Below are 13,714 nucleotides of genomic sequence, written 5' to 3'. Positions count from 1 at the left end.
GAAGTGGTACACGGACAATAAACAGTTTAGACAAGAAGAGAAGAGACACTTTTGAAATGTGGTGCTGCAGAAGAATGCTGAAGATAAGAAGAGGAAATCATATAATTAATGAGGAGATACTGAATAAAACTGGGGAGAAGAGAAATTTGTGGTACAACCTGACTAAAAGAAGGGATCGGTTGGTTGGACATATTCTGAGACATCAAGGGATCACTAATTTAGTACTGGAGGGAAGCATGGGGGATAAAAATCATACAGGGAGACCAAAAGATGAATACAGTAAGCAGATTCAGAAGGATGTAGGTTACGGTAGTTACTCGGAGATGAAGAGGCTTTTACAGGATAGAGTAGCATGGATATCTGCATCAAATCAGTCGTTGGACAGAAGACCACAACAACAATAACAGTTCCCTTTGATGAAATCTTCTTGGGTTATCAACTGAGAGTCATGGAATTGTTTTGTTGCAATGTTTTGTTGAGTTTCCTGCTCATCATCTTCAGGAGAAGTGTCGGGTACCTGTTCTGTTTGTTCCTTTATAGTTGCTGGACTTCAAACTTCTGTGCCGTGGCCTAAAGAATGGGCAAGTCGCGCATCTCTGGATGTCATGGGTGGTCATGAGGTAGCCCATTCCCTGAAGGTAGGGCCTAGAATCAAATGCCGGTGTTGCCTGTCTGTTCTGTCCAATGCCTCTGCCACTTTCGTATCAGAGCACTCCTGACTTATTTTTGCTAATGGCACATCCCATGCAGAGCTCAGTTGGGAACTGAAAGTTATATCCTTTGTTGATGCTGTGCTCTGTCATTGCAGTCTTATTGGTTAGACCAAGTCAAATGCTCCTCACATTTTCTGAATAGTGCTGCGAGATACGTCACTGGAACCTACCAATGTACTACATGCTACACTCACTACTCGCATTGAAGCTGCCAGGTTAGTTGATCTTTGACTGATCCAAGTATGTTCTTGATTTTAACTGCTGAGTGGAAAATGGTTTATATGCTGAGCTTCTACATTATCTGACAGCCTCAGCTGTGGGGTCCAGCACTGGGAAGGGTTCTTCCTCTGGATTGTTCTCTTTCCCCTTTTTGCCCAGCTCTATAGCACCTATTATTTGGGCCTCTGAGTAGTTTTTCTTAAGGAAGGTTTCTCATAGATCCTGTAACTTGGGAGTCAAACTTTCCTTGTCTCATATTTCTCTTATTCTGCATACTGGGATGGTTAGCACGGATTTGCATTGTGCTGGATGGTGGCAACAATTCATGATAAGATACAGGTCTTTGTGTATGTCCTCTTGCTGCAGGCTGAATGTTCCAGCATGCCATAAGCATTCTTCTTTATCAGAATGTCTTGGAATTGTAGTCATCCATTTACCACCACCTCCATAGTGAAGCTGACATTGTTGTGTATACTGTGAAGGTGACAGGAATTCTTCACGATGTGGCCAAACCACAATTATGTCATCCACATCAGCTACATATCCGCAGACTGGCTCTGGTTTCAGTAGTGCAGATTTGAGAGCTGTTACCTTGAAGTGTTAGTGAACTGACTAGGAACCCCCCTTGTCTAGACATATTTCCTGAAGCACTTTCATAAACTGTGTTCACTTCTTGATGTGGTGTGGACAGTGATCGATGAGAGGTTTTAGTAGCTGTGCCAGGTGTTTGGCTATGCCATAGATTAGTGAATATATAGTGTTCCCTCTCAGAAATAGTGAACTTTGTCTGTGTTTTTGGGAGGCCCAAAGTTGTCGTAGTACTGGTGTTCTGAAGGATAGCATTCTGACCATATTCCTGTCCAGTCCTGAGTTGTTGAGGAGTGAGATGGTCTTTGTTGTCACAGCTTATGTAGGCTCCTTCGGCAGTTGCTTCTGTGCTGGATCCTGTAGTAGCATCTCAATCTTTGCAAATAGTCATCTGATCATAATAGCATCATTGCATTGCCTTTGTCATCTGCTGGGAAAACTGTGTCATAGTCCCCTCACAGAGCATGTATAGCCCTGCGTTCTGCCACCAAGACATTATTCTTTGGCATTTTGGCTGTTTCAAGGGCTCTCAGGTCACCCTGCTACCCCATACACCTACATCTATGTGCACATTATTACCCTGCAATTCACAACTAAGAGCATGCTGAGGGCTCATCAAACCACCTTCAAGCTATTTCTCTACAATCCCTCTCTCGAATGGCACACAGGAGAAACCAGTTCTTGTTTCATTTCATGTGAGCTCTCATTTCTCTTAGTTTAACATGGCTGTTAAGAAAGCAAAGCATGGGCGTAACAGCATATTTTCGCAGTTGGAGGAGAAAGTTGCTGATTGAAATTTCATGAGAAGATTCTGCTGCAATGAAAAATGTCTTTGTTTTAATGATTGCCATTCCAGTTCATGTATCATGTCCATGACACTTTCTCTCCCGTTTCGCAATAATACAAAATGAGCTACCCTTTTCTGAACTGATATCGCACTGCCCACAGCACACAACAGCACTCCATAGGAGGGTGGACAAGTATGGTGTAAGCAGTCTGTTGCATTTTGTAAGTCTTCTGCAAATAAATCACAGTCGTTGCTTTGCATCCCCCACTACATTATCTATGCGATCATTCCAGTTTAAGTTATTCATAATTGTAATCTGTAAGTATTTAGTTGGTTGCAGCCTTTAGATTTGTGTGATTTATCATGTAACCACTTTTCATTATTTAGAGTCACTTTTCACTTTTTGCACCATACAGGTATCTTGTCTAAATCATCTTGCAATTGATGATGACTAACTGAAACCCTCAGCTGCCGACAGGTGTTGTTGATATACCTCGATGTGGACAACTGAAAATGTGTGCCCCGACCGGGACTCGAACTCGGGATCTCCTGCTTACATGGCAGACACTCTATCCATCTGAGCCACCGAGGACACAGATGAATAGCGCGACTGCAGGGACTTATCCCTTGCACACTTCCCATGAGACTCACATTCCCAACTGTCCACAATTCTACAAATGTAATGTACCTTATAGACTGCAGGGACTTATCCCTTGCACGCTTCCTGTGAGACTCACATTCCCAACTGTCCACAATTCTACAAATGTAATGTACCTTATAGACATTTGGACAGTTGGGAATGTGAGTCTCATGGGAAGCATGCAAGGGATAAGTCTCTGCAGTCGCACTATTCATCTGTGTCCTCGGTGGCTCAGATGGATAGAGCGTCTGCCATGTAAGCAGGATATCCCGGCTTCGAGTCCCGGTCGGGGCACACATTTTCAGCTGTCCACATCGTGGTATATCAACAACACCTGTCGGCAGCTGAGGGTTTCAGTTAGTCATCATTTATTCCAGGGAAAAGCTGCACGGTCATCAACAGTATTCTGTTCTTTCAAGAATAGTTACTGTCTTCACGTATATAGTTAAAGGCTAACCAGCCATTGACCTTCGTCTGTGCGAACTGAGTAATAGCTGAAATAATTAAAACTGAACAAAGCTCGAGGACCAGATGGAATCCCTATCAGATTCTGCACTGAATTTGTGGTGGCATTAGTGCCTCCCTCAACTACAATCTATTGTCATAACACAAACAGAAAACCATGCCCAGTAGTTGGGAGAAAGCACTGGTTACATCAGTTTACAAGAAGCGTAGTAGAAGTGATCCAAAAAACTACTATCCGTTATCTTTGACATCGGTTTGTTGTAGAACATATTCTGAGCTCAAACGTAATGCTATATCTTGAACAGAATAACATCTTCCAAGCCAACCAAAAAGGATTCAGAAAACATCAGTCATTTGAAATCCAACTTGCTCTTCTCACGTGACACACTGGAAACTTTCGATCAAGGCAGTCAAGTAGATGCAGTATTTCTTGAATTCCAAAAAGCATTTGATTCAGTACCACACCTACACTTATTGCCAAAAGTGCTATCGTATAGAGTATAAAGTGAAATTTGTGACTGAATTGAGGACTTTTTGGTAGGGAGAATGCAATCTGTTATCTTGGATGGAGAGTCATCATCAGGTGTAGAAGTAACTTTAGTTGTGCTCCGGGGAATTGTGTTGGAACTCTTGCTGTTTGCGTTGTATATTAATGATCTTGCTGGCAATATTAACCTCAGACTATTTGCAGGTGATGAGTATCTGTAATGAAGTACTGTCTGAAAGAAAGTGCATAGATGTTCTGTGAGTTCTTTATAAGATTTCAAAGTGGTGCAAAGATTGGCGACTCACTTTAAACGTTCAGAAATGTAAAACTATGCACTTCACAAAACAGAAAAAAACATAGTATCCTATGACTATAATATCAGTGAGTCACTCTTAGAATCAGCCAACTGATACAAATACCTGGGCGTAACACTTTGTAGGTATTTGAAATGGAATGATCACATAAGCTCAGTCATGGGTTAAACAACTGGTAGACTTCAGTTTATTAGCAGAATATTAGGAAAATGCAATCCGTCTACAAAGGACGTTCCTCAAATTAATGCCTATGTTTGATAATAGTAAACTTATTTTGGCCAGAAATGCCCGCTTTGTCTGTACTTGTCTACTATTTATGTTGGCTTTACTTCGCCCCTCACTGATTGGGTAGCAGAATTCATAATTTTGTCCACTTTTTGATCCCAAATTCTAATGTTTCTCGCTATTCTCATTTCTGCTACTCCTCATTACTTTTGTTGTTTTTCAGTTTATCAATACATATTCTGTACTCATCAGTGTGTTCATTGCATTCAACAAATATTGTAATCCTTGTTCACATTCACCGATGATAGCAATGTCAATAGCAAATCTTGTTATTGATACTCTTCCACTCTGAATTTTAATCCTGATCTTGAACCTTTCTTTATTTCTGCCATTGCCTCTTTGATGTACAGATTGAACAGTAGGGATGAAAGACTGCATCCCTGTCTCACACCCTTTTTAATCCAAGCACTTTGTTCTTGGTCTTCTGGTCTTGTAGTTCCCTCTTAGTTCTCAGACATATTGTATATTACCCATCTTTCCCTGTAACTTACCCCTGTTTTCTCAGAATTTCAAACATTTTGCACCATTTTATATTGTTGAATGTTTTTTCTAGGTGAACAAATCCTATGAACTTGTCTTGGTTTTCTTCAGTCTTGCTTCCATTATCAAGCACACTGTCAGAACTGCCTCTGGTGCATTCACCTTTCCTAAAGGCATGGTGATCCTCATGTAACGAATTTTCTTTTCTGTTTTTCTGTATATTATTTTTTTCACCATCTTGGATGTATGAGCTATTAAACTGATTGTACAATAGTTCTTGCACTTACCTGCTCTTGCTATCTTCAGAATTGAGTGGATGATATTTTTCCAGAAATATGATGGAAAGTTGCCAGTTTTGTAGATTTTACATACCAACTTGAATAGTCATTTGACTGCGAACTCCCGTCCTCTGTCCCCCAGTGATTTTAGAAATTTTGATTGAATGTTATTTGTCCCCTCTGCCTTATTTTATTTCAAATCTTCCACAGCTCTTTTAAATTCTGACTCTAATACTGAAAATCCAAATCTCTTCCATTTCAACTTGAATTTCTTCTATCAAGTCATCAGACATTTTCTTCCCTCATAGAGCTCTTCAGTGTACTCGTTCCATCTATTTGCTCTCTCCTCTGCATTTAACAATGGAATTCCCATTGCACTCTTAATGATGCCTTCCTTTCTTTTAATTTCACCATAGGTTGTTTTGACTGACCTACATGCTTATTCAGTCCTTCCAACAATAATTTCTTTTTTGATTTATTCACATTTTTCCAGCAGCCATTTTGCTTTGGCTTCCCTGCAATTCCTGTTAATTTCATTCTTCGTTGTTGTTGTTGTGGTCTTCAGTCCTGAGACTGGTTTGATGCAGCTCTCCATGCTACTCTATCCTGTGCAAGCTTCTTCATCTCCCAGTACCTACTGCAACCTACATCCTTCTGAATCTGCTTAGTGTATTCATCTCTTGGTCTCCCCCTACGATTTTTACCCTCCATGCTGCCCTCCAACACTAAATTGGTGATCCCTTGATGCCTCAGAACATGTCCTACCAACCGATCCCTTCTTCTGGTCAAGTTGTGCCACAAACTCCTCTTCTCCCCAATCCTATTCAGTACCTCCTAGTTATGTGATCTACCCATCTAATCTTCAGCATTCTTCTGTAGCACCACATTTCGAAAGCTTCTATTCTCTTCTTGTCCAAACTATTTACCGTCCATGTTTCACTTCCATACATGGCTACACTCCATACAAATACTTTCAGAAATGACTTCCTGACACTTAAATCTATACTCAATGTTAACAAATTTCTCTTCTTCAGAAACGCTTTCCTTGCCATTGCCAGTCTACATTTTATATCCTCTCTACTTCGACCATCATCAGTTATTTTGCTCCCCAAATAGCAAAACTCCTTTACTACTTTAAGTGTCTCATTTCCTAATCTAATACCCTCAACATCACCCGACTTAATTCGACTACATTCCATTATCCTCATTTTGCTTTTGTTGATGTTCATCTTATATCCTCCCTGCAAGACACCATCCATTCCGTTCAACTGCTCTTCCAAGTCCTTTGCTGTCTCTGACAGAATTACAATGTCATTGGCGAACCTCAACGTTATTATTTCTGCTCCATGGATTTTAATACCTACTCCGAATTTTTCTTTTGTTTTCTTTACTGCTTGCTCAATATACAGATTGAATAACATCGGGGAGAGGCTACAACCCTATCTTACTCCCTTCCCAACCACTGCTTCCCTTTCATGTCCCTCGACTCTTATAACTGCCATCTGGTTTCTGTACAAATTGTAAATAGCCTTTCGCTCCCTGTATTTTACCCCTGCCACCTTTAGAATTTGAAAGAGAGTATTCCAGTCAACATTGTCAAAAGTCTACAAATGCTAGAAACGTAGGTTTGCCTTTCCTTAATCTTTCTTCTAAGATAAGTCGTAAGGTCAGTATTGCCTCACGTGTTCCAGTATTTCTACGGAATCCAAACTGATCTTCCCCGAGGTCAACTTCTACTAGTTTTTCCATTCGTCTGTAAAGAATTCGTGTTAGTATTTTGCAGCTGTGGCTTATTAAACTGATTGTTCGGTAATTCTCACATCTGTCAACACCTGCTTTCTTTGGGATTGGAATTATTATATTCTTATTGAAGTCTGAGGGTATTTCGCCTGTTTCATACATCTTGCTCACCAGATGGTAGAGTTTTGTCAGGACTGGCTCTCCCAAGGCCGCCAGTAGTTCCAATGGAATGTTGTCTACTCCGGGGGCCTTGTTTCGACTCAGGTCTTTCAGTGCTCTGTCAAACTCTTCACGCAGTATCGTATCTCCCATTTCATCTTCATCTACATCCTCTTCCATTTCCATAATATTGTCCTCAAGTACATCGCCCTTGTATAGACCCTCTATATACTCCTTCCACCTTTCTGCTTTCCCTTCTTTGCTTAGAACTGGGTTTCCATCTGAGCTCTTGATGTTCATACAAGTGGTTCTCTTATCTCCAAAGGTCTCTTTAATTTTCCTGTAGGCAGTATCTATCTTACCCCTAGTAAGATAAGCCTCTACAGCCTTACATTTGTCCTCCAGCCATCCATTTCATTCTTCAGTGATTTATATTGCTGTATTACTGTTTTTCCCTGAACATTTTTGTACTTCCTTCTCTTGTTCATCAGCTAAAGTATTTCATCTGTTACCCAAGATTTATTCACAGTTACCTTCAAAGTACCTATGCTTGTCTTTCCGTCATCTGTGATTGCTCTGTTTAGAGATTTCTTTTCCTCATCAATTGAACTGCCTACTGTGGACTCCTTATAGCAGTATCCATATCTTTAATAAACTTCAAACACGTCTCATCATTCCTCAGTACTGTGGTATCCCATTCCTCAGTACTGTAGTATCCCACTTACTGCCACATTTAATTCTTTTGTATGATTGTCTTAAACTTCAGTCTGCTCTTCATTATTATGAAATTGTGATATGAGTCTTCATCTGTTCCTGGGGACTCTCTGCATTCCTGTATCTGTTTTTGAAATATCTGTCTAACCATGATGTAATCCAACAGAATCTTCCTGTACCTACAGGCGTTTCCAAATCTATCTATTCCTCTTGTGATTTTTGAACAGTGTATTTGCTATTTCTAACTGAATTTTATTGCAGAACTCGGTCTTTCTTATTCCTAAACCAAGCCCATATTCTCCCGTAACCATTTTTTTCTATTCCTTCCCCTACAACTGTATACCAATCCCCCACGATTAATAAATTCTCATCTTCTCTTTACGACTGAATTACCTGTTCAGAGGGTTACATAAGAAATGATGGCCGTATGAGCTAATATAACAATGAAAATATTCAGTTATTGATAATATAATGTAAATGGATAGTCTTTCCTTCTCATCCTGTCCGGTAAGTCTCCCCTGACCTGGGGTTCTGGGTGGCTTTTCTGAATTGTACCCATTTCCCTAAACCTCTCCAGTCCTTGTCCTTCACCCCTCTTCCTTCCCCTTCAACTCTTCTGCCAGGAGGAGGAGCCACTGGCTCGAAAAGCTTGTAAAAGTTAAACCCTTTTGTGTGTGTGTTCCCATGCTGCTACTTGGTGAGTAGATTTTTTTTATCTACTTTTTTCCATTGAATTACCTATTCAATATCCTCATATCCTTTCTCTGTCTCTTCACCTCCTGTTTGTGATATCAGCTTGTATACCTGAACTACAGTTGGTGTTGATTTGCTGTTGAATATGATGACTGAAATGTTCACAGTAACTTATTGTCTGTCCTACCTTTCCATTCATAATGAGTCCTACTTCCATTACACCATTTTCTGCTGCTTTTGATTTTACCCTCTACTCATCCGATGAGAAATTCTTATCGTCTTTCCATTTTACTTCATCCATCTTCCACTATATCTAGACTGAGCCTTTGCATTTCCCTTTTTAGATTTTCTAGCTTCTCTATCATATTCAAATTTTTGACATTCCATGCTCTGATTCACAGAGTATTACCCTTTCATTGGTTATGCCATCTTTTTGTCATGGTCACATCCACCTTGGCAGCCCTTTACCAAGATCAAAGTGGGGTCTAATCCAGAATCATTTGTCATGATCACCTCCACCTTGGCAGCCCTTTACTGAGATCCAAATGGGATCTAATCCAGAATCATTTGCCTGTAGACGGAGCATCATGACTCTCTCTCACTTAAAGGCCATATGTGACATGGATATATTTTGTGTGTTTTTAAGCCTGTGGTTCCTATTGCCTTCTTTATACACATGCCATTGATCGTTGCTGGTTCTTCTGCCTTTTAGGGGCAGTTTCTCACCCAAAGGGTGATTGAATGCCCTAAACTCTGTCCACTTCTCCACCCTCTTTGATGAGGCCATTGACAGAGCAAGGGTGACTTCTCATGCCAGAAATCTTTGGCCACCATTGCTGATGATTATTATTCAAAATTTAAGTATTAACAACGTTCGAAAGAAGGATCTAGAAAGTTTTGATCAATAGTCAAAGATGCTCCCTCTAGACCAAGGGTGTCACATCAGATTATATCATGAGGTATTAGTTCTCCATACTTCAGTCAATGATTTTGTACACCAAGATGAGGAAATGATTCTTGCTAGGATAATTAACTACAGGGATTGCACAAAAATGTGGAAACATCATGAGAAATGCATGCTTGAACATAAATCCAAATGTTAGCCAAGCCTGCAGGTTGCTCTGCTGTATTTGATCACAAACGACACCTGTGCAGTGTCCTCAATATAGTCCAAGTGTCAATCATGGTCAGATCAGTGTTCTGTGCAGTTGTGAATGTATTATATCAGAGCAAAATGAATTGAAATGTGAGAAAATTGTTGATGCTCATATGGTAGTGCTTCAGTAACCAAGGTAGTCAAAGTGTTTGGTGCTTCAAGAGGCACCATATTGAATGTCTGAACTGCATGCAGGGAAAATGGACAAAATTCATCTACTAAGTCACAATGTGGACAGACGTGTGTCCTAAGTGATTGTGACAGATGGTCATTGGAGAAGACTGTGACAAAAAATAACAGGACGACAGTTGCAAAGTCACAGCGGAACTGAATGTTCCACTTGTGAACACTGTTAGAACCAAAACAATAAGATGTGAGCTACATAAGCTGGGAATTGCAGGGTGAGCTGGAAATCCAAAACCACACATGCAACACAAGTGTCCATAACTGGAAAACATGGTGCTGAAGCCACAAACCTGGACTGTGGAGCAATGGAGTGAAGTCATTTGGTTGGATGAGTCCTGTATCACACTTCTTCCAACTTCTGACTGAGTTTACATCCCAAGAGTGAAACATGGTGGGGGTTCAGTGAGGATTTGGGCAGCCATATTGAGATATTCCAGGGGCACTCTGCAAGGATTATGTGACTATTTTGACTAATCAGGTCCATCCCATGGGACAATGTTTGTTCCCCAATGGTGATGCTGGGTTCAAAGATGACAGGGCCTCTGTTCATACATCTCGTATCGTCCAGGACTGGTTTTGTAAGCATGAGGATGAATTGCCACATCTCTCCTGGCTTTCGCAGTCACCAGATCTCAGTATTTATTTAGCCTTTGTATTCTACTTTGGAGAGAAGGGTTTGTGATTGCTGTTCACCTCTGTCATTGTTAACTGAGCTTGACCACCATTTTGCAGGAAGCATAGTATAATATTTGTCCCAAAACTATGCAGGACCTATATTTATCCATTCTAAGATGACTGGAAGCTGTTGAATGCCAACAGTTTTCCTACATTATATTAGCCATGATAATCTGTTATGTTTTTGGTGTTTCCATAGTTTTGTCTCCCTCCCCCCTATAAAGATTGTTTCTACCCCATCATCACTGATGGAAATGAAATGCATGGCAAAATTTCTCTAGCAAAAGTTTCACAAGTTGTGTGCAGCAATTTTACAATGAATCACAATTTTACAGCAAGCAATATGTTATCAAATGCTGTATTGACCATATTGGTTGTTTTGTGTTTCCTAAATTTTGATAACAAGTTATAGAATAAATTTTGATATATTAATGAATATAAAGAATAATAAATAATTTTCTTTCCAAATCTAGAATACAATCAGATATAAGTGAATGTCTTTATGTGAAGAATATTAATGTCTGTGGAGTAGTAGGAACACGAAGAAAAAGAATTAAAGTGGACATGGCAAATAAATAAATAGAGATAATTATTTAAAGAAGGAAACCTTGCTGAACAAACAGAGTGGGGGACATTGAACATTATAATAAAAAAATCAATGAAAAAATTCTAATCATTGGATGAACAAAGTCCCCTAGTTTGGAAATATCTTGCATTAAAAATTGTGAACACTAGTAACAAAGTACAGCATTTTGCAGTAGAAAGACTTTGGCAAGAAAGTGCACAGTTCTTATTTTAATTTAGCCCTGTGAAAGATGAAAAAATCAAAACACTTTGACCATAAGATGTTTCAGTGCTTTTTCCTATTCATTGCAGGACAATCACTAATGATGAGCATTGTAAGTTATGTCACTAGAGTGATGTATCTCAGTGGCATGAAATAAATGAGCCGGACTAACACTATTCCAAATTTTCAGAAATTTTTTTTTTTTTTTTTTTTTTTTTTTTTGTTCTTGGAAGGTGTAGTTAAAAAAGCTGAAGATCATGTTTTTGATAAGTACACTCATGCAAAGATATCAGATTATCTACAGAAGTATACAAAATTGTGTAGAAGGATACAAAATTGTGTGGAATGAAGCTAATCTTTACTGTTACACAGCACTCTCCAAAAGGAAACAAATACATGTAACACTCAAACCATTACTTCTCAGAAATTATGTTGCACTTGTACTACAAGAGAGACAATATGCCATGAAACAACAGAAAAGGAGTAATAAAACAAATGATTGACAAAATATTGTATCTTCAGAATGGTGTGAAATTCAAAATAACTTGGAAATGGCAACAATTCTACAATGGCACATTTAAACAAAAATATAATCATCTTCATCAGTGCACGCAAGAGCATGGAGATTTTGTTGCTGATAGTAGTGATCTGAAACATATTAATTACCTCTGTAATAAATTACAATTCCCAAGTGTGAAGGAAAATAGACACTAATACTTTGTTTAAAAAATGCAGTGTATGTGGCATGGGTAACAGGGATCCATTATAATGAATAAAATGAACAAATCATGGAATTAACTGGTGACTTTTTTGGTAGCTGCAGAGGAAATGGAAGTTGTGTGAGATGGTAATGACATAAGGAGGAAATGCAGGATGAAGGAAGGTAAAGAAGAAAGAACAAATATATAATTAGCAGGAAGGTGTCAGTGGCAAAGACAAACTGAAGTAGAGGATTCAAAAAACTCATGACAATGAACTGCATTAACTGTATTTCATAATAAAATTCAGTTAATGCAGTTCAGTATCATTGAGTTTTTTGCTGAAATTTGTCTGAAAAAACCTATGAAATACATTAACCATAGTAGTCAGTATAATATTCATCTTGGGTGATACATTGTCAGAATAACAGTTTGTTCAATGATCTGAAATTTAAAACAACGTAAGTGTTTTGAAAAATAAGGATATATAGATGAAACATGAGAACCAGTTCGTAGTTCACTTATGGGAATGTAATGAATGACCTGAGTAATACAAGACATCTGGTAAGCGTGTTGCCCCAGGTTTGTATTGACGTTGCCACAGTATTTATTTTTTAGTCAGGTTGCCTGGACATACATAAACATATGATTTAATGTGATGGAGAGTAAATACCTAAAAGTCTCTGTCTAAAATTAACAGAGAATTGATTGAAGAATTCTGTAATTTAAGTTGTTTGGTAATTTTTATACGATTTTACTGTCTTGAACAATATTAATTTTTATTAATGTAATGCAAATTTGTTAAAATTATTTGTTGCAGATAAAAACTGGTGCACCATGTCGTTCAGAAAGATTAGCTAAATATAATCAGTTATTACGCATTGAGGAGGAACTGGGGCACACGGCTAGGTTCGCTGGAAAAGATTTCCGCCGCCCAGTCTAAACCACCTTTTACATTTCTGTGGAATGTGATGTTGTTTTATAGTGATAATGTTGTCAGTGTCTTCAGTATAGTGTCTGAGCTCTTAGACATAATTATTGTTCTTATGTCATACTAACTAGTTTTTTTATTATTATGCATTTACAGAAATGTTCATATTTAAAGAAGAGAGAATACAGATTACAAACAAAAACATTAGACCAAAATCTTAAAATCTGATATTCATCTAAAATCTTAAAATCTGACACTCAATATATCTCAACACATTCGCTGAAAAATGTTATTTACAGGTGAGAAATGAAGCCATTGTATAAACAGCCATAATGTGAAAAAATACAGAACTGATGAAGAAATAAAATCTATTTTTATTTTTCATTGTTGTCACTTCCAAAGCTAGTCTCTCAAATGAGCATTTCCATGTGGATAATGTACAGAGAAATCTGATTAATTGTTCTACAATTTTACATGCAGTAAGATCTGTGTGTTAACTGGTAGAATGGTGATACTCAATCACTAAAAATGTTATGCAAGATTTCACTGAATTTTTTAACACTGTATTGCAAACTCAGATGATGCAGTCCATATAGGAGCTGGCACAAATGTCTGAGAAAGGACAACATATAAGTGATTCCAGATTGCAAGTGAAGACAGGCATCAGGTGTGATAGTTGCATAGATGAATAATAGTGTCTGGAATAATTGGATTCGGTT

General features: G+C 38.6%; 1 protein-coding gene across 1 annotated transcript in view; it reads left to right on the top strand.

Annotated features, from left to right (window-relative positions):
* LOC126251992 (enolase-like) overlaps window positions 1–13,199 on the top strand; it is a 115,238-nt gene extending 102,039 nt beyond the window's left edge. The window contains exon 7 of the mRNA XM_049952772.1: window positions 12,885–13,199. Coding sequence (XP_049808729.1) covers window positions 12,885–13,007 — 123 coding nt within the window. The 3' untranslated portion in view covers window positions 13,008–13,199. The remainder of the gene's footprint in view (window positions 1–12,884) is intronic.
* The last annotated feature ends 515 nt before the right edge of the window (window positions 13,200–13,714 follow it).

The sequence above is a fragment of the Schistocerca nitens genome, chromosome 4, assembly GCF_023898315.1.
Source record: "Schistocerca nitens isolate TAMUIC-IGC-003100 chromosome 4, iqSchNite1.1, whole genome shotgun sequence".
Lineage (NCBI taxonomy): Eukaryota > Metazoa > Arthropoda > Insecta > Orthoptera > Acrididae > Schistocerca > Schistocerca nitens.
Note: the sequence above shows the minus strand (reverse complement) of the source record. Positions and strands in the feature narration are given on the sequence as shown.